The sequence below is a fragment of the Megachile rotundata genome, chromosome 6 (genome assembly GCF_050947335.1).
Source record: "Megachile rotundata isolate GNS110a chromosome 6, iyMegRotu1, whole genome shotgun sequence".
NCBI lineage: Eukaryota > Metazoa > Arthropoda > Insecta > Hymenoptera > Megachilidae > Megachile > Megachile rotundata.
The window spans coordinates 9,194,669-9,218,194 of record NC_134988.1 but is presented as its reverse complement, the minus strand read 5'-3'; the positions used below and the strand labels follow the sequence as shown (position 1 = coordinate 9,218,194).

Here is a 23,526-nt window from a genome sequence, read left to right as displayed (position 1 = left end):
ATTGTTTGGCAAATATAACGTCAACATTGCATTATATTTTTATTGTAATTAGATACATTTATTTGTGGATAGAAATATTTTGAACACAATAATTTAAATAATAATAAATACTACTCTTAGTGTTGGTAAATAATTATTTGACAAATATAACGTCAACATTGCATTGTATTTTTATTGTAATTAGATGCATTTATTTTTGGATAGAAATATTTTGAACACAATAATTTAAATAATAATAAATACCACTCTTAGTGTTGATGAATAATTGTTTGGCAAATATAACGTCAACATTGAATTATATTTTTATTGTAATTAGATACATTTATTTTTGGATAGAAATATTTTGAACACAATAATTTAAATAATAATAAATACCACTCTTAATGTTGGTAAATAATTGTTTGATAAATATAACGTCAACATTGCATTATATTTTTACTGTAATTAGATGCATTTATTTGTGGATAGAAATATTTTGAATACAATAATTTAAATAATAATAAATACCACTCTTAGTGTTGGTAAATAATTATTTGACAAATATAACCTTAACTAACGCAAAATTAGTTGTTACAAAGTTTTTGGATATTTTTCAAGAAATTTATTAAATCGAAAATTTCCAAAAAGAACTTTGTATAACAAAGTTATATTATTAGAAGCTTGTATGTTTTCTTAGAACCTTATGTTATCTTGTATAACACTTTGTATTATTACATTAGAACCTTGTATAAAAGACTTGGTCTAATACTGATTAGCTATAACACAATAGATTAACCAAACCTAACCTAACCTTATTGCAAAACTTGATTGCCATTTCAGAGCAGAAGAAATCAACTAAAACATAGACTGCCAATATTAAGATAATAAATTCTCCTCAGATACTGTATAATAGGATTATCTAATTCTAATCTGAATCTAACCTAACATTAACGCAAAATTAGCCGAATTTTATCGATCATTTTGATGGGAGTGGCTAAACCGAGGACCTACGAGTATACAGATAAGAAATCTTCGACGATATTGCTCTGTTAGATTACCGAAATCTAACCGAAACCTAACCTCATAGTAATTGGACTTCAGATATATGGCGGTGAAAGTGGTCCAGTGAGTCTATCGGATCTTTCGAATATTTTAGGATAATTTTACTTAGCGTTAAAGTATAAATCCGAGCGGACTTAATCTGAAAGTCATAAGCAATTAATCAAATTTTGTGGATTTAACTGTGGTGGATTAACGGGACTATGATATTTGATGTTTATGTTTATGATGCATGGGATTATTCAAACCTAATCTGTGAGGAATAAAATTTTACTGATATTGTAATTTGTTAAACCAACTAAGGACTTTCAGATATTTTATATTTCCTGTACATGACAAATTTTAGATGCTATTAGATACTGCGTTAAATTATCTAAACTTGATCAAACTTAACCTAAAATTAATGTGAAGTTAATAAAACTTGATAGACATTTCAATTTGTCGAATTAACTAAATAAGGACTTTCAGATATTTCATATTTCTTGTACATGACAAATTGTAGATGCTATTAGATACTACGTTAAATTATCTAAACTTGATCAAACTTAACCTAAAATTAATATGAACTTAATAAAATTTGATGGACATTTCAATTTGTTAAATTAACTAAATGAGTTTCAGATAATTTATATTTCTTGTACGTGACAAATTTTAGATGCTATTAGATACCTGCATTAAATTATCTAAACTTGATTAAACTTAACCTAAAAATAAAATTTCATACTAATTTCAATTCACTGAAGCAACTAAAAACTTTCAAATATATTATACTTCCAGATATAAATTTTTGACGGTATCACATAGAATTATCCAAAAATAACATAAAACTAATTATACTTGCAAATATTTTTCGGGCCAACTGACTGAACCGACTAGAAAGGTATTTGTGAATATCTCTGTAAACTTTTCAGCACTGAAAGTTGCGCTAGATCAAACATAATCTGAAACTGACCAAAACTTCTTGCTGTTTCGACATCAATGTCTGAACCTATGACCTTTGAATGTTTTTGAAGACAACAGGCAAACCGACTAGACGAAAGCTAACATGAATTTTAAGGTGGAGGATAAAATTCGAGGTAGATTCTGTTAGGTTATATCTTATCTAAATCTAACGTAAAACTGTGCAAACGTAACTAAACTGTCCTCGTCAAATAGAGAAATGGCTTGATAGGAGAGTTTGTGGATTCCATGCAATATACCTGGAGGATATGTAAATATTATAAGTAGATCAAGCTTTAATTTTTATAATGGAAAATATACTAATTTTTGGGCTTAAAAATTTTTGTAGATATCACATTTATGTGTATAATTCTACATAATGGAGATTTTATATATTCCATGCAATATACCTGGAGGATAGGCAAACATAACTACAATAAGCTTTAATTTATATAATGGAAAATATACTAATTGTTGGATCTGAAAATTTTTATAAATATTTATCACATTTATGTACACTATTTTACATAGTGGAGACATTGTGTATTCCATGCAATATATCTAGAGGATAGGCAAACATAACTACAACAAGCTTTAATTTATATAATGGAAAATATACTAATTGTTGGATCTAAAAATTTTTATAAATATTTATCACATTTATGTACACTATTCTACATAGTAGGGACTTTGTGTATTCCATGCAATATATCTAGAGGATATGCAGACATAACTAGATCAAGTTTTAATTTATGTAATAGAAAATACAGTAATTGTTAGACCTAAAAATTTTTGTAAATATGACATTTATGTATACTATTCACAATTCTAACAATTCACTCAAACAATTTATTAAACATAAATAAACAATTTATTTAACATATATTATTTTTGCTCTGAAATTGTCTCAATTATTATCACAAATTTTAATCTAGCCTAACGCAAAATTAATATTTTAACACAAAATTTAAATTTGTATTAATACAATACTAAAATTTGACTCTTTTACATCACACAATCAACATTTTCTAATATTTTACATTTCAACCTAAAACCCAATACAAATTACGTAAAATAAATTTGCATACAAAATTTGTTATATACATCGCATAAATTCTTGCAAATTAACATACCACAACGTCATAGTCAATTTTATTAATAAAATTTCATAACTCCCTCACGTCATGACTGTCCACGGTTAAAAAAAAACACGTTGTCTTTACGTCACAGTCTCACAGAATTCGTCCTATCCGAACATACTTTAAATATCTCAATGCTTCCGCGTAAACTTACTACCTGTAAGCAATGAGCGTGTGATGACAGAAAGGAACTCTTATCTAAAAACGTAATACGTTTAATTGCACGATTTACTTTCGCCGACTAAAAGGCTTAGCGTACGTCAAACACGATATACGTACTCCACGAGTCGTATCGACTAAGTGAAATTATTTTATCTGTTCTGCAATATACGTTGTCAAACAGCGATGCAATTCTACCTACTACGTTTGAAACGCATAAAAGTTGAAGAAAACGAAGAAACGTTCATAACAAGAATTTTTTTTATTTATTTTAGTTATATTATAATTACGTTAGTTTAAATTCAAAGGAGGTTATTTTGCTCCGTAAGTAAAATTTTATGCAAGTTTTTTTTGTCGAAGTAGGTGGTGAGAATGAACAATGGAAATGGGGTCATTTTGACCAGTAACTAAAATATTGGACTACAAATTATTACATATGTGCTGAATATTTGTCATAGGTGACTACACTTAACAATGCATTAAAATATGAAAATACCTTTGATTGTGCAATATAAAAGTAAATTTAACTCTATAATATAAAAATAAATTTAACTCTAAAACATAAAAGTAAATTTAACTGTATAATATAAAAATATATTTGACTCTATAATAATTTATTTATATTATTTATTGCTTGAAAATAATTTGCGAATCTGCGTCGAAACCTCACGGAATTTATAGAGCAATCCAAGACAAGAATAATGATATGTCACATTCGTGTTTCATCATTCTTAATACTGTCAAATCCGATAGGGTAATATAACATACTTTCGAGGGCCTGTAATCTTTAAGGGGCCATAAAATTGCTCCAGCCAAAAGATGTACGAAATCTGATCCCTAAAACAGCACTTCGGAAGTCTCAGTGACAGATAAGAATTTAAAACGCCGAATCAGGGGCGTAGAACAAGATGCCTCGCTACGCCATTGGGCACGAGCACATTTTCACGTATAACTCTTCAACTGTACGCGATAGACAATAATGTTTTGGACAAAAGTTGAAAGATACATTAAAACCTACAAATCTATGTTAACAGAATTATGAAAATATTCTGAAAATACTGTATTTTTCATATTGTCTGTTATTTTATCGGTTCGTCTGTCCGTTATTATCATTTTTATTTTACTATTAATTATATTAACTATTTATTTTACTTCTCTTATAAATATTTTTGTACATACTTCATATCTGAATAGTTGCACAAGTCAGAGGTCATTCGACAAGTTTTCATAAAAGCGATTAGACTTAATCACAAAAGTTATGCAATGTAAATAATGTAAGTATAATCTTTTTTAAAGAGCAGTTTAATACATAATATAACGTGCGGACTGTACGCATGAAAATGAAGGTGCTTTCGTGCAAATTCTCATGGAAGACTATCCCCGCGTTCTTGAACCTCGAACAACCAACAATTCTCAATTGAATGATCGCGCTCATGCTTTATTACGTACAGTTGACTTTATTACACCGTTTAATACATATCCCCATGTTCTACCTACATTTTCTAGAACGTACCCTGTGTATCTTTAATCAGGAAATCGGTCATTTTACGTCCCCAGCTTGCTAAAAAATTATTAATGGACGTTAACTGACAACTGATCAAAAAATTGACCAATTTAAAAATTTCGTTCATGGGTAATTGCAATTATCTTGTTTTTCTTTTAAGTGGGAGTTAACATGTAATTGCACATAGGGTTGGGTCTACGGTGACCCATATTTACTACTTAGATGTTTACGTATTAAACGTTTTAATGACTATGACACACTATATTAAAAAAATGACATTGTTATTAATGTTAATTTTTCTGAATTGCTGTAATAATTTTGCTAAGTATATTTCTGACTAATAATACTGATTGGCTATTTTTTCAAAATAATCTCCAAAGGTTAACAAATTTTTCGGAGCTACATTTTGTAAATAAAAAAATGCATCTTCATTTTGTAAGTAATCTCACTTCTTTGATAATATATTTAAACAAAAACATGTATTGTAAATGTAAGAAATTTTGTAATAATTTTATACAGTAAATACTAAATAATTTTCAGATAATTTCGTGGACTTTCAATGTAGAAAATTCAAACTAGCCCCCCTATTTTTTTCTAGAGTCAGCCAGTGACACACTTCGCCTTCAATTCGCAGTTTTAAGTAGTCCAATTAAATACAGTAGTTTCAATTAAAAGAACGTTACAGTGTATAATTTCCAGAGCGTTAACATTCGATAAATCAGATGAAAGTAAGGGAGCATGACATAAGTGACAGCGCCTTGAAATTGGCAAAGCACCCCACCAAACCGAGGGCACTCAAAAATCGAGCGAACATAAAGCAATGTGCTAAAAAGAGGAAAAAAGAGCAACTCCTTAACGACAATGTCCTTCGAAGGTCAGGCCTAAGTCACGAAAGGCACGGATAAACGAGAAAGCACTTTCTTTCCATGCGACCCACGTACACCATGCTGTATATCAAATCGTCGTGTACGTACCGACTTCAGCATGCTGCACAGAGAATTCCAACATAGTAGGTTGAAATCGTGAGGAATCGCGGTGGCTATGGTGTGTCAGCGCAAGGCAACAGCAGTGCCTTACTACAGGGACACATAGATGCAACCGACGCACGAACAATCGCGTCCAAACGTTAGGCAAAACACGTAATTTATCGTAAATATACGTATGCACTGGTTGTCAGCGACGACTAAGATGGCGACGATGTCGATCACATTTAGCAAGATCCCCGCGAATTTCGATGGGGATCACCACTCGGCACACTCGACTCGCTATATATCCGTGCGGCACTGTACAAAGTAACGGGCAAGGTGATCAACGCGAAGAAGAAAGAGACTTTTCACCTTCGGCGTACTTCGTTGAACTGAGTGAACCGAGGAACGCTCTCGTTCCTGTTCCCTCGCCACTGATTTTCCCCCCTTTTCGACAAACCACCACCACCGCCGGCAGAACCACCACCACTACGGACACCACCTTCTCCTCCTCCCCTGCTTTCCTCATTTACACCGAGACGTTTTCTTTTCCCGAGGGAATCGATGCGCACACCTGTTGCCGACACCGCCACAGAGCCCCCGGACGAGTGCCACCGCTCTTATACCGACTTTGTCACGCGTGTCGAGATGAACAGCGGTTTTTGATTAGATTCTTATCGGAACGTGCTGGCACAATGGGACGATACGTGTCCGTCGCGGAATGTACGCGTGTACCGAAGCGCAGAAACGTGGCCGCTTAAAAATTTAGAAAGCAGACCGACCAGCTTCTCTAGCAGACATACATACGAGCATCTGCGGGGACTTACATGGACGTGCTAACGATTTGATGGACGAATACGATTGTGGAATCAATGAGTCTTAGGGGAATGAAGGTGGATTTGGAGATAGCATTTTGCTTCGGGTGAAATTCGGAGAGGATTAATCGGGGTGGTTTAAGAGGTATTAAGGGTATGACTCATTGGTGTCGAGTGATACTTGGAGAGAATCCGATGTGGAACACGAGGGAAATCTTGGCAATTGAAGAGAGTGTATGAGGTTTTTGGGACTTTGGGATTTTAGGATTTTGGAAGATTCGGGGTTTGGAAGTTTGGGACTTGGGATTTTGGAACTTAGGGATATTGGGACTTTGGAATATTGGGACTTTAGAATATTGGAACTTTGGAATATTGGGAATTTGGGATATTGGGACTTTGAGATGTTGGAAATTTGAGAGATTGGGACTTTGGGGTGTTGGGACTTTGGAATATTGGGAATTTGAGAAATTGGGACTTTGGGATGTTGGAAATTTGAGAGATTGGGACTTTGGGGAGTTGGGACTTTGGGGTGTTGAAACTTTGGAATATTGGGAATTTGAGAAATTGGGACTTTGGGATATTGGGACTTTGGGATGTTGGAAATTTGAGAGATTGGGACTTTGGGGAGTTGGGACTTTGGGGTGTTGGAACTTTGGGGTGTTGGAACTTTGGGATATTGGGACTTTGGGATATTGGGACTTTGGGATATTGGGACTTTAGGATATTGGGACTTTGGGATATTGGGACTTTGGGATATTGGGACTTTGGGATATTGGGACTTTGGGATATTGGGACTTTGGGATATTGGGACTTTGGGATATTGGGACTTTGGGATATTGGGACTTTGGGATATTGGGACTTTGGGATATTGGGACTTTGGGATGTTGGAAATTTGAGAGATTGGGACTTTGGGATGTTGGGACTTTGGGGTGTTGGGACTTTGAGAGATTGGGACTTTGGGACTTTGGGATTCTAGGATGTTGAGAATTTGAGATATTGGGACTTTGGGATTATGGGAGTTTAGGAATTTGGGAATTTAGAGACTGAGTCGTTGTGACGTCAAAACTTCATAATTTTGTAGTATTAGAAGTTTAGAATTTTGGGACTTCAAAACTATAAGACCTCAAAAGTGTGAGACCTTAGAATTATGGTAATTTGAAATTGTATAATTTAGGACCTTCGAAGTTTGGTAGTTTTGGACTTCAGAACTGCAGGATTGCACCCAAGCAATTTCTAATCTTAAAATTATGAGAATTTGACACTTCTGGTACTTTCTGTTACTTCAGAACTTTGAGATTTTGCAACTATAGGACTTTGAAGCTACAGAACTTTGCGTTCTCAGAAAACGTAATATTTAAAAACTTGATAACTTTGAAACACTATATCACTATTTTATCAGATTGCACTTAATTTAATGATTACTTTACAATCTTGCCAATTGTACTTATATAATTTCCACAATTTCTCCCACATTTATCATTTCATCATTCAACTACGTTCTTCAATTTCATTATTTCACACTACTAAATTATTTCATCATATCTTTGTAATAATTCCACTATTTCACTCTACTATTCTGTACCACTATTTAATTAAAGTACTTAAGCAATCGAGCTTGCGCAGCTGCGCATATTCTATGAAATCACGTACGCGTTTTGATATTCGGGTATCATTTGGAACCGTCTCGATCGATGCTAAAATACCACGAATGAATATGTGGTATCTCGATATGTAAATACTCGATCCAACCACTGGAAGAATTACAATTAAGCGTGATGTAGATTAGAGCAGTTGCAAAACACCGAACGTCCAACTGTTTGCGCTGAAAAGAGTCTACCGATGACCGTTAACCTCGATAGTTTCCGGATTGCTGACAACGTTCAAACGTCACGATCGTTGGGTTTAACTGCTGCTCTGATAAATACATAGTTACGCTGCAATGTAGCGTTGCTTAATTTCTTCATTGTTCAACTTGTTGCCATTTAAAGAAGATAAGTAGCGCTTTATAGTAGGACGTTGAAGACCTCAAAGTCAAATGGACATTTCTACTTTTTCACGTACGAGATAAGGCAATTGTATCTAATATGACAATGCGTTTTTTACGTTGTACCGTAATTATCTCCGTAATTAAGTAGCAAAAAGAATGTATGAAATATTTAATAACAAAGACTCCAGCCCTTTACATCCATAACGTGATATTTTTTCCTATAGAAATTTTATCGGAATGCTGAAATGTATTGGAGTATTTAATACCTATAGTCCACATACCTCCAGATAAAAGTGAGATAAAATTTTTCCATAGTTTTTAAATAATAGTAATCTCTGCTTTTTATCTCACTATTGCTTGCATTCATTGGAAAGAACGATTGTTTTGATTCGTACACTTTTCACTTTTATACACGGGGTATTGACGTCAATAATGATGGGAGTTTTTGTACCTGCCGATCTTTATCTACAACATATTTCCAAGTTGTTTCGACCATTTGGAATGTGTTTTGCAGTTTTGTGCTATGTAGGGTGACTGTACCCGATATGGAACAGCTAATAAGGAAATACCTCAGCAACTAAGTAGCAAAATGAGTGCGCGAATTATTTATAAACAAAGACAGTGACCCTTTGCTCGAAAGGTGACCATTCGGTTTGATACAAGAATTTGAAGTAGATATTTAACCGAATCTACAGTGTTATAAACATAGCGAAACCAGGGGTAATTAATAATAGAGAGACAACTTCGAAAGAATTCTTTTTAACCAAATAGTTTTAGAGTCGCTGTCCGCTAACATGGACACCTTCGACAAAGGATCGAGCTTAGGCTAAAAGTAATCGAACGCGAAACATTCTCATGGTGCTTGAAAGTTTCTAAAAGGCGAGTTAAATAGTTACATTTTTAGCGAGAGGTTATGAAATATTACTGTCGCATGATTCATCACTACCGTTATCATCGACAGAATTATTGATCGTTTTCGAGCGTTCAGTTCGCCATTAAATTTTACTTTTAAAGTAATTTTTCCTGTTGGTACGCGCGTACTCAACGTGGAACACGTTTAGTGTACTTAACGCGAAACGCGTTTTATATTAGATAAATGTTCTTTGTTAATGTTACATGGTATTGTAAGTCAGATTTTTACCACTAGAAGTTATAGTGATAATGATGGGGGAAAACATCCAATAGAAAAGAGAAATAAAGTAAATTTAAAAACAGTGGAAAACATCTATTTAATTTATTTAAACAAATATTTCTTCATAATACAAATTTTTTATTTTCAGAAGAAATGGATCCAATACACGTGTTAGTAGCATGTTTAACACGCAGAGGACAAAGGAAGAAGACTTTAGAAAAAGTAAAGATGTCTGTCGTTTTTATTGCAGTTAATATTCATCAATATTTTAAAAGAAGAAGTATATTTAGAAAAAGTAGAAGATATCTACCATTTTTTCGATAAATGTGTATCAAGCAAATAATAAATCATATTCGTTATTTTTTTTTTTTTTTAATGAAGAAACACGTTTAGAAAAAGTGGAAGATAATTTATCTACCGTTTTTATTTCAATAAATATCAAGTATCATAAGTAGCAAGTAAATGACGATTATTTTTTATTAGAAGAACAAGGTTTATGCTATAGAATAGATGCAGATTTTGAAGAAAAGCACAAAAGTCGCAAAGACGAGATTAACGTTCATCACCCATTAAATTTGATTAGCGTAATTTATTAGAAGAAATTAGCGTTAACTGCCGACACGTTTGGGGTCAGTGTGGTTAATCGATCCCCTTTCCCCTATGGAAGCTTTAAATCAACGTAGGCGAGGTGCATACCACGAGTAATTTACACGGGTACACAAGACTACTACGTTCAATTTTAATTTATTTCCATTAATTTCTGCGACAAATTAGAAATTGTAGAGAATGTAGAAAATAATTGTATGATGCATTTTATTAATTACAGCTAAATAAACAGCTAAATACAAGAGGTACATAAGTAGATACATAAGTAGACACATGGTTAAATGAAATTAATATGTGAGTCAATTTTCTTCCTGTAACGAGTTGCAGTCAATATAATACAAATAAAAAAAATATCAGTAAATAAACGTAATTGTCAACGTAAATATAAGTTATAGATATCAATATAATTGTCAACATAAATAAGAACGTCAGTTATAGATAGTAAAGTTGTCAACATAAATAAGAACGTCATATAATTATCGATGTAAATAGGGAAATCAGTATAAATATTGTTATTTATCAAACTATGTCAGTATCAATATAAACGAAATATAGTTAAGGAATTATCTTCAAAATCGTACATTTTTCACAAGTTTTACAACTTCTTATCTTAAGTGCATTAACGACATTGTTTCATACATAATAAAATCTATGTTTACCAACAAATATGTGGTCTGAGAGTGTAATAACCTATCTTTTAATAAAACGAATCATTTCATAATTTCTAAAGAAGATATAATACTGAAAGTTTGATTGTGAAGTTTTAAACAATTTGTGAGAAATAGATATTTGTAATTTAGGATTTGTAAGAAACAGATATTTATTTATAATACATTCAGTTTGCTATAATTCATTCCTTAAAATCTTCTAATATTTGTTTTGTTAATCTTCTCACATTTTATTTTAATAATTATGTATGCAATTATTTCAGCTTCTCAATTAATATTTCAAGTTTAATTTAGTTTGTTAGTTATTTTATAGTTAGTTACTTTAGTTTGTTAATTATTTTGCGTTTGATGATCTAAGATATTCAATCAAAGGTGTAGTTTGGCGCTAAACAAGATGGCCGCCCAGGTACAGTCTGCAAAATGGCCGCCAATTTGCAAATACATATTATTAAACTTTAATAAGCATTTTGCACTGATAACGATAATGTCTCAGTGTTTAATTATCTTAATACTAGAAATTGAAAATTTTAAACTCACAAACAATTATAAATCGTTTTTCAGACTGCTTTAAACATTTTTTGCGGAAAGTCAGACTTAATATATTCTGATCTTTATAAATGAACTGTCGCATGGCTGGTGTCACGTATTCACTTACAAGATTAACCTTTTACGCAATTATCCACCACTCTGTTTTTATCTACCCTATCAGACGTCAATCGCATTCTGAAAAGTTATTTCTTGCCGGCATTAAAATGATTGTACCGGTAATCAAATTCAGGAAATACAACACGTGTAAATGTGAATATGTAAACATATGTTATAATCACTATTATAAAACATCTTATGTAATATTGATGCAAACTAAATAAGTTGCATGAAAATATAAAAGATATAACAACGTTGAAAGAGAGTTGAAACGGTACCTGACATGCAACTATAAGATTTGAGAAAAAAAGTGAGACAAATTGAAAATAGGAAATTTGTATTACGAAGAAATATTTGTTTAAATAAACTAGATAAATAAGATGTTTTCCACTGTTTTCAAATTTACCTTATTTCTCTTTGTTCTTTGCCCACGTGTCTATTGGATGTTTTTCCCCATCATTATCACTATAACTTCTAGTGGTAAAAATCTGACTTACAATACCATGTAACATTAACAAAGAACATTTATCTAATATAAAACGCGTTTCGCGTTAAGTACACTAAACATGTTCCACGTTGAGTACGCGCGTACCGACAGGAAAAATTACTTTAAAAGTAAAATTTAATGGCGAACTGAACGCTCGAAAACGATCAATAATTCTGTCGATGATAACGGTAGTGATGAATCATGCGACAGTAATATTTCACAACCTCTCGCTAAAAATTTAACTATTTAACTCGCCTTTTAGAAACTTTCAAGCGCCATGAGAATGTTTCGCGTTCGACTACTTTTAGCCTAAGCTCGATCCTTTGTCGAAGGTGTCCATGTTAGCGGATGGCGACTCTAAAACTATTTGGCTAAAAAGAATTCTTTCGAAGTTGTCTCTCTATTATCAATTACCTCTGGTTTCGCTATGTTTATAACACTATAGATTCGGTTAAATATCTACTTCAAATTCTTGTATCAAACCGAATGGTCACCTTTCGAGCAAAGGGTCACTGTCTTTGTTTATAAATAATTCACTCACTCATTTTGCTACTTAGTTGCTGAGGTATTTCCTTATTAGCTGTTCCATATCGGGTACAATCACCCTACATAGCACAAAACTGCAAAACACATTCCAAATGGTCGAAACAACTTGGGAATATGTTGCAGATAAATATCGGCAGGTACAAAAACTCCCATCATTATTGACGTCAATACCCCGTGTATAAAAGTGAAAAGTGTACGAATCAAAACAATCGCTCTTTCCAATGAATGCAAGCAATAGTGAGATAAATAGCAGAGATTACTATTATTTAAAAACTATGGAAAAATTTTATCTCACTTTTATCTGAAGGTATGTGGACTATAGGTATTACTCCGATACATTTCAGCATTCCGATAAAATTTCTATAGCAAAACATAACACGTTATCTCGTACAAATTTCCATTGTCAATACAAGATAATTAGCTGGAAATGATCTCAAATATTAGTATATCGTTAATTCGAAGCTCGATCGAATTTTTGCCTGACAGAGTAATGTTTCTTAACGGAATATTGACGAAAGTGATACCGGAGAAAATTCTGGAATTTCGTTGTTTATAAACTTTGTATCAGCGTGATTAATGAGTTACTGCGTCTTCATTGGAAAACATCGACGTTTTACCACCCGCGAAGGTCTCGCAATAATAATACCAACACATATTTTCGCTATTATCTGAGCAATCTTGACGTGCTTATCGTCCGTACATTCCTCTTGTATAAAAACATTTCTCTTCATTCAATTTCACATTTAAATCATATCGGCCGGAAATAACTGATACCGTGATTGATCGGAAATTAAGAACCTTTTTGTAATTCTAATCCGTTCATACAAAATCGGAAGCTGATTGTATCTGTAAAGTAAGTAGGAAAAATCCACGAGTAACAACAATGTAATCAATATAATTTGATTCAATTCACAGCGAGAAAAAATTCAGCTTGTTATGTTTATAAAGAATATGTGAGAGAAGTTTTTTATTTATAATTATGTATACAATTATTTCAGCTTGGCAATTAGTATTTCAATTTTAATTTGGTTTGTTATTTATATTTATATTTTATTTAATCATATTGGATTTGATCAAAGGTGTAGTTTGGCGGTAAACAAGATGGCCGCCCTCTGGTATATTCATCAAAATGGCCGCCACATTGCTAATACATACTATTAAACTTTTACGATATTTCTAAAGTAAATCTTGCTCTAATGTTTATAAAATTTACTGTACATTTAATATAGAGTTTGGTCTAAATTTTCTATGGTTACATTTTTATAATGAATCACTTATTTTATTTATAATATTTCATCTATTACTAATCGCATTTATATCTGACCTATTATGAATCTCATTATTAATATAATACAATTATTATAAAAACCACATAAAGCAAAATCAACTCAAACAGCAAATTCTAATCTCTAACATCTTTCCTCTTTGTTCAAAATAATAATAGAAATGTTTTAAGGTTATAATTTTAACTCGGCCATAAAGAACATTGTTACGAGTCCTTCGATTGGTAGAATCGATTGTTGCTTGAAATACGCTAGACACCGGTACCATTTCTGTATTTCCGTATTTGAAACCGTACGTAAGCGAAATTAATTTTCAATGAAGCACAAGATATTTTCATCGGGTAGCGAATATTTTTATGTTCATGAGAACCTTCCTTATGACATTTTCCAGTGACGACGTGAGCCATATTTGTACTCGTGATAATAGTGACCTCGAAGAGACCTCGTGTACTCTTTTTTTTTCATGTTTCAGCCTTCCGTGCAATCTGATACCCATTTATTGCAAACTAAATTCTTGAAAATGAAGCACAAAGGAAATCCGTTAAAGAAGAATACAAATATCTTCGACTTTTATGATTATATAACCTTTAACGCGAGTAAACTCCACTTGATTCTATCAATTATAGAAGAGTACATTGAATTACAGATTACACAATTACTGAAGAATTCTAAATATTGGGTAATGAGAAATATTTAATAGGATCAAAGGTATGGATGGAAGAAATATTTAAAAATAGTCCGAAAGATTTAAGAATTGAAGCTGCTGAGTGAAAGTCAGACCTCGTTTCGGTCATTCAATTGTGTTTAACAATGATACTCTTATTGAACTACATTTTGTACACCTTGAAGATCAATGGTGTCTCTTTTGGTGGTAAATTTTCAATTTTAAGTTTGAAGGTTCAAGTGATGTGAGTGTGAGATGGTTTATTTACAGTCCAAAATTCTCAAATTTTCAAAATTCCAAAATTTTCAAATTTCAAAACTCTCAAATTCAAAAATTCTCAAGTTCCAAAACTCTCAAGTTCCAAAATTCTCAAATTCCAAAATTCTCAAATTCCAAAATTCTCAAATTCCAGAACTCTCAAATTCCAAATCTCTCAAATTCCAAATCTCTCAAATTCCAAATCTCTCAAATTCCAAAACTCTCAAATTCCAAAACTCTCAAATTCCAAAACTTTCAAATTCCAAATCTTTCAAATTCCAAAACTCTCAAATTCCAAAATTCTCAAATTCCAAAACTCTCAAATTCCAAAACTCTCAAATTTCAAAACTCTCAAATTCCAAAATTCTCAAATTCCAAAATTCTCAAATTCCAACACTCTCAAATTCCAAAATTCTCAAATTCCAACACTCTCAAATTCCAAAATTCTCAAATTCCCAAATCCCCAAATCCCCAAATTCCCAAATCCCAAAATCCCCAAATCCCCAAATCCCCAAATCCCAAAATTCCAAAATCCCAAAATCCCAAAATCCCAAAATTCTCAAATTCCCAAATCCCCAAATCCCCAAATTCCAAAATTCCCAAATCCTCAAATCTCTAAATCTCTAAATCCCCAAATCCCCAAATTCCAAAATCCCAAAATCCCAAAATTCTCAAATTCCCAAATCCCCAAATCCCCAAATTCCAAAATCCCCAAATCCCCAAATTCCCAAATCCTCAAATCTCTAAATCCCCAAATCCCCAAATTCCAAAATCCCAAAATCCCAAAATTCCCAAATCCCCAAACCCCCAAATCCCCAAATCCCCAAATTCCAAAATCCCCAAATCCCCAAATCCCCAAATCCCCAAATCCCCAAATCCCCAAATTCCCAAATTCCCAAATTCCCAAATTCCCAAATTCCCAAATTCCCAATTCCCAACGCAAAGTCTCCAAGACTCAGTACCTCGATACAAAATATCGCTTATCAACATAACTCGAATTAAATATTACCCCGAGATACGAAAATCGCTTAATTGAATTGGCGCCACTAAACGTTTTAATCCGAGCATGGTTTTGTCTACTCTAGAGTCAGCAACTCGGAAACGTGTTTGGCTCCGTTCATTTCGTTCGAACTAATTATCTTTTTTCCGTTTTATCTTATCTCGACGAAATCCTCTGGAGTTCATGCATGCGCATTTTATGTATTTAAAGCTATAAGATTATTGAGTCGTATTGCTCAACTTATATTGCCTGTTGTAGAGGTGCATTAAAATGTAAATTGCTCTTCTTAGACGGTAAGTAGTCTTTCAATGACGTCCAACAAGATAAATACCATCTCGTGAAAAACAATGTTACGATTTTCAGTTGGAAACCTTATGCACTTTGTACTTACAAAATTTTTAATATAGTTCATTGTTTTTTGTGACTAAAAATAGTTTAGTGTTAATTCAAAATCATTCTGAAGTTGTGAAGTCTGATAAAGTTGATAACGGTGAGATAGAATTGTGGAGAAAATTAAGCTTGATAGTTAAGAACATGAGAAAACAGAATTTACAATTGTATTATAGTACAATTATTTTTTATGTACAGTACAAGAATTGATAATAATAATTATTATAGATAAAAATTCTAATTATAATTGTAATTGCAATAATAATTATTATTATTAATAATAATTGTTCTTCTTTTTAAATACAGTACAATTATTATTGCACACATTATTTTTTAATCTAGGATACCTTATTTGCAAATATGTAGTACATAATAGTATATCTCTAATATATCAATGAAACTACATTTCTTTTATTTATATTCTTATTCAAAAATAATGTCAGAACTTCAATTCGCAAATTTTTAATATTACTCTAAATTTACAAACATTTAAGGAGCAGTAGCTTTTCAATCGAAGTTAAAGTAGCGAAGAAAAATACAGTCAGTGTAAAAAGTATTCGTACAGCAATTAATTTCAACAAAAATGTTGTGAAACGTCATTTATTAACAAAATTTTAACAAATAAAAAATACTTACATATTCTTAGATGTCTATGTATTCTATGTAAGAATGTGTATGTATTTTTTATTTGTTAAAATTTTGTTTATAAATGACGTTTCACAACATTTTCGTTGAAATTAATTACTGTACGAATACTTTTTACACTGACTGTAAGTAAATAAGAGATGTATGTAATTTCTGTGATTTCGAAGACTCTAGGATCCGCCATTTTGAGGGTTGCGCAAATAGGATGCGCAAAGTACGATCTCGTTCCATTTTATGTCACTCGATATTTTTTGTCATAATGACTTATTAAAAATCTTCTCTTTCATTTCAATAAACTAAATTCTCCCATTCAAATGAAAATAATTAGTAAAATAGTAAGAAATACACTGTAACATATTCCAAGGAGAAAATATTAACCTACCCCATAAACCGTAATTGTACGTATAGAATTTTTGTATAATAAAGTGAAGCATATAAACAAAGTAATGAAACAAAATTATCTATTATTATTTAAAGCAATTATTTTGTCTTCATCTTAATAAGAAATTAAACTAATGTCAAAAATAAAGTTACTTTCGTAAAAAAGTTATTATCGTAATCTTTCACCACAATTATTCATCCATCAAATAACGAATTTCATTCAAAAATTTTGCATTAAATTTCAAAGAGAAATATATTGTACGTATTTCTATAAAAAAAAAAAACATAAATAAGAACATTGAGTATCGTAAAATAAAATAATGACATGTTTCGGAAAAGACTGAGTATGTATTTTTGAAACCGGGTTTGAACTAAACTAAGAAATCTAATTGTTACCGGTGTACACAGTGTATTTGCATTGCTTATCGTGGTACTTAGAAAATATAATGATTTGTGACTGTTCCTAATGCTCTGTTGACAATTCATGATATACTTTCTCATCTAATGTTCAGTAAATTTTGTAGAACGTAATAAAAAGTAAGGAGAAGGTGTCCAAAAAACGAGAAACGATTTATATTCCCCGGGTCTAGCAAATATGTGCTAACTTTCTTGTTTGTTGATATTGGTAATAAACAGTTGATAAATATGGAAGATTTGCTTTACAAATTCGAGCTCCTTTTTTATCGCTGTATATTTAGAATAATATTTATTGCTTGTGGAAAAATCGGTGCAAACACGAGTTAGCGTTGTATGAATTATTAATAGTTTACTGTTTATGATTTAGGGAAGTAAACATTAAAAAATAAAGTAAATAGTTACTCTACCGGTTGCAACGACAGTGGAATATGCGGAATATTAAAATAATTAGCTTTAGATATTAGCAAATCTTCAAATTTGGGATTTTGGTTTTGAGAATTTGAGATTGATGATTTGGGAATGTGGAAATTTTGAGAATTGGAATGGAGGACCTGGAGATTGGAAATTGGGGGATTGGAAATTTGAGAGATTGGAAATTTGAGAATTTGGAAATTTGAGAGTTTGGAAATTTGAGAGATTGGAAATTTGAGAGATTGGAAATTTGAGAGTTTGGAAATTTGAGAGTTTGGAAATTTGAGAGTTTGGAAATTTGAGAGTTTGGAAATTTGAGAGTTTGGAAATTTGAGAGATTGGAAATTTGAGAATTTGGAAATTTTGAGAGTTTGGAAATTTGAGAGTTTGGAAATTTGAAAGATTGGAAATTTGAGAGTTTGGAAATTTGAAAGATTGGTAATTTGAGAGATTGGAAATTTGAGAGATTGGAAATTTGAGAATTTGGAAGTTTGAGAGTTTGGAAATTTGAAAGATTGGAAATTTGAGAGATTGGAAATTTGAGAATTTGGAAATTTGAGAGTTTGGAAATTTGAGAGTTTGGAAACTTGAAAGTTTGGAAATTTGAAAGATTGGAAATTTGAGAGATTGGAAATTTGAGAGTTTGGAAATTTGAGAGTTTGGAAATTCGAGAGTTTGAAAATTTGAGAATATGGAAATTTGAGAGTTTGGAAATTTGAGAATTCGGAAATTTGAAAATTTGGAAATTTCAAAATTGGGAAGTGGAAAAATACCTGTCCTTAAAACATCAACCAGAAAATAGAACACTTCATAACAAACTCCTAAACGCGTATCAAGTATCATTTTTAGGTTATGTTAGATTTAAATTTAGCTTTGCGGTTGTTCAAAATGAAATGTAATATCTCTTGCCCACTTGAACAAATACATCTATACATCTGTAGCAGCAAGCAGACTAGGAATTAAATGTATAAAGTGTTTGCGAGATAACCTAGTGATTTATATTCCTGTATTATATTTCATGTAAACAAAGGATTAATTGTCAGGCACGTAATAAATTTGAGCAGTATAACAATAAAGAAAAGGTACAATAATGCATTTTGGCAATGAAATTTAATTTGTCTGGAATAAATCTTTTAATGCGGTTTGAAATGTATCCTATGAAATCCTACCACAATCTGTTTACTGTTTTCATTCCTTTCTCTGGTAATTATACTTTCAAAACTGTGCACTATCTTGTAACAAATAGACACCTTGCAACATTCACTGAGTTCATCAATTTTTTATATTTATTTTTGTAATTTTTTATTTTATGGATTTTAGTATCATCAATATGGGGATGCAAAATTTGAAACTTGACACAAATTGTTCTTTTTAATACATGTTGTAATAGAAAATATGTAAGCTATCGGATAACTATTTACTTCTTTATTCAATTTTTTATATTTACTCTTTCAATTTTTTATTTTCTGCATTTTACTACCCCCACAATAAAGATGCAAAATTTGAAACAACACCAAAATTGTTCCTTTTAAAATACATTGTGATATATAATATATTAACTATAGAATGACAAGTCGAATTTAGTTTAGTGGTACTTTTCACCCCTATTTTCTATATTATTCCAAATATAACCTTGAATCCCCCAAAATATCAGGCTCCATCAAAAACTAAAAAGCCTCGAAAATATACTATTTACACATTTTGAAGCTAACAATTTAACGTGAAAGGCATTTATGACCCCATTACACGATAGAAGAAGGTCATCGAATATAAATGACGCTATTTTGATCAGATAGGTTATTTTGAAACCAAATTGTTTTCTTTCGCCAGCACAAGAAACAACATAACTTTCTTGATTAACTGGTACGTGTAACTATTGTGTTGATCAAAATGTTATGTCATTCTTAAACTGGTTCTCATCAAACTAATTTTTTTTATAGACGATATATGAATATTTTCTTATGTATGTACTTCAACAACGGAACAGTATATAATATAATAACAGTATATACTTCAACAGCAGTATATAATATAATAATTACACATTGTAACACATATTCAGTCTTATATGACATAATTTATATTACAGTTTATCATTTTGTTTTCAGTAATAAAACAATCTATGCAACATAAACAACAAATAATATCAAAATTAATAGTCAAAAATAAGAATACTTCAACAACAGTATATAATATAATAATAACACATTATAACACATATTCAGTCTTATGTGTCAAAATTTGTGTTACAATTTACCATTTTGTTAACACTAATAACCTATGCAAAATAAACAATAAATAGTATCAAAATTAATTGTCAAAAATAACAATACTTCAACAACAGTACATTAATGTAACAACACATATTCAATCTTATGTGTCATATATGTATTACAGCTCACCATTTTGTCTTCAATAAAACAAAACACTTAACAAAATCAAAATTAGCAGTTAAAAATAACAAGAACGCTAAAATCAAAAGAAACAAACTAAAATAGCTTGTGTAAAAAGTAAGGAAGCTCAAACCAGTCTTCAAGGTACCAAAATGGCGGATGACTCTCCCGCTGTGTTCCCCGAATGTTTTGACGATTATACGTGTAATTATTACAAATTACATGGTAACTGCTCTAACTTGCGTCGATAATTATCCTCCGATAATTGGAGCCACTTAACGTTTCTTCAAAAATATCAAAGTACAAAAACCAAAATTAAATATTATCATAAATCAGTACCCTGACTCTGTTGCTAATTCCGTCTCTTTGCTTAAATTATAACAACGCAAACTTGCATTCAATACGAAATAATTTTCTCGTTACGTTTTCTAAAGAAGCAATTTTCTTTAAAGAAAACAAGCACGCAATAATAGGGGAACTCCGTCTGTGTGTTTAATTAAATTTTCATGACGAATGTAATTAACAGGAACTGCTTCAATTAGACAGAGCAGATTTTTCTCTCTTTTCCAGTAGTATAATACTTGACATCATTAATGCGGTTATATAATGTAAATAAACTCCGCAGTATCTTATGTAAACAGGTAAAGAATTTAGGATATTCTAGTTTTTTTCCTTGTACGAAATTAATTTGATTACTGGTCAACGAGATGACGGGTAATAGGATAGCGTGATGCATAAATAAATAGCGATACACAGAGTTGCAGTTATGAAAGCTTTCTTATTATTGTTACACTACAGGATCTTATATACGTCATCTTACTCAATTAATCACGTGTGCATCTCGTGCGAAACAATCGGAAGAATGATTATGATTCAGCTTCTTGTACCGTGCATTGTGCACATGTTTTGAGGTTATGATTTACACCTACGGACCGGCTACGTTCTAATTAAAAACCTAGACAATATGTTTGCTTTGTTATGACTATTTTAGGAGGAAATGGAATTTGGGGAGGAAAGAGCAATACTAGGTCGAAAACGGTTTTTATGAAGAGAAACGTTTTTCTATGTAAATTAGTTAAATGAAATTCATATATTCATCTCGAAATAGTTGCAAAATTATTTTCGTACAACTAGCACGTGTTCGAAAGAGCTGCTGAATCTAGGTGGACCAATCTTGAAAGCAAATACAGTTACACGAAAAGCTATTTTTGACAGCGAGTGTAATCGACTTTTTGATCTTTTAAAGTCCCAAATTCCTGACGTCCCAAATCCTCAAAGTCCCAAATTCCTAAAGTCCCAAATCCCTAAAGACCTAAACCCATGATGTCCCAAATCCCTAACGACCCAAATCCATGATGTCCCAAATCCCCAAAGTCCTAAATCCTTAAAATCCCAAATCCCTAGAGTCCCCAATCCCTAAAGTACCGAATCCCTAGAGTCTCCAATCCCTAAAGTCTCAAATCCCCAGAATCCCCAATCCCTAAAGTCCCAAATTCCCTCCATCAAATCTTCAACTTCTTAAAATTCTAGGTCTCCAAGTTTCCCCATTTCCACCCCTAAATTTCCAAACCTGCAAATCTCCAAATCTCCCTTGAATTTCCAAACTTGCAAATCTCCAAATCTCCACCACCCCAAAATTCAAAATCTTTGAAACCCTTAAACTACCAATAACTAAATCCTCAAACCCCTAAATCATTCCGATTCCAAAACCTCCAAATACCAAAAACATCAAATCTCCAGATTCAAAAACTCCTGTACTGCCGCTAAAAAAAAATCTATTGCGTCGTCCCTGAAACAGAGGGAGCCTAGAAGCGGTGTAACCTATAACTCCCTGGCACAACACGTGAGGACATGGGAAACGAACGAGGCAGTAATGGAGCACTTCCTTTTAACTATGGATTCTAAGAAAAAAATTGATCTCAAGATTAAAAATAGAGAATGAAACCAGACTGTCCGAGGTAGACAAAGAACAAGATGATCTGAATTACGTGATATTTCACTTCCCCAACAGAGTGTAACCAAGTTACACGTTCCTCAAGGCTCTCTAATTTTTTTTTTCCTCTCTCTCTCCACTTTATTAAACCGATCCTCAATGAGAAACGCGTTCGTACGTTTCCATGCGGAAGATTTTTTGGCGAGTGAAGGTTCTCAAATCCCACTTTTCTTTTTATCGAGTCGAATGCTGCACGTGTTTGCCGAGACGTTTCCATTCGCGCCAAACCAGTTTCGATCGGGTTTTACACGTACCTACTTTCTGTGTAATTGTAAAATACACTTAGCTGAAGTATATTCATTGTGTCTGTACGAGTTAATTATTTCGCCGGAGTAAATAGATCATTTTAACAAATATCGTAACGAATGAGAACGCGATTACATTCTACTAGTTTTTGTTACGGAAATATGTAGGATATCGTGAAGTATCTGGTACGAATGATGATTCTGTTTAGGAAACGAAATATTTTGTGCAATAATTCTTTGAGAAGAAGTGGTTTGATTTGAGGTACATATAGGGTGTTACGCTGCTGAGGATTTTTCTCCCACTTGTAGCTACCTTACGAAAAAAAGTTTAGAACAATATTTGCAGGGTATGAAATGTATGATAGATGTTAGTAAAGCAAATTTAGAAAACAGTTTGTTCTCCTGGCAAAGTCAAGGTCACCTTGGGTTTTTTAAATAGGAACATACATTTTTTTATTCATAGTTTCAGAGGACATCGAAACGAATTCAAAACACATGTTACATGATATTTTTATTAACATATTACTCGATTTACAGAAGAGGAAATGTGAAGTACTTAGCTTTTGACTTTGGTAGTGTAACCATTATTTGATTCCGAAGAGATTACTGAATGTAAACACGCGACTAGAATGTAAGAAAAATATACTTTATTTAATTACATGTTCAAAATGTATGCCGCCTTCCATCACGTAATATTCCGGTCTTTTACTTCACATTTCCACTTGTGTAAATCGAGTAATATGTTAATAAAAATATCATGTAACATGTGTTTTGAATTCGTCTCGATGTCCTCTAAAGCTATGAATAAAAAAAATG

General features: G+C 32.0%; 1 protein-coding gene across 3 annotated transcripts in view; it reads right to left on the bottom strand.

Moving 5' to 3' along the window:
- The window catches only part of LOC100878706 (uncharacterized), a 94,760-nt gene that overhangs the window by 59,674 nt on the left and 11,560 nt on the right, over nt 1-23,526 (bottom strand). The window contains exon 1 of one of the 3 annotated variants that reach the window (XM_012284898.2): nt 5,754-6,137. The exons of 1 other annotated variant lie outside the window; for it this stretch is intronic. In XM_012284898.2, coding sequence (XP_012140288.1) covers nt 5,754-5,787 — 34 coding nt within the window. In that variant the 5' untranslated portion in view covers nt 5,788-6,137. Of the gene's footprint in view, nt 1-5,753; nt 6,138-23,526 lie in introns of those variants that run through there. One more of the 3 variants, XM_012284899.2, reaches the window with a different exon arrangement.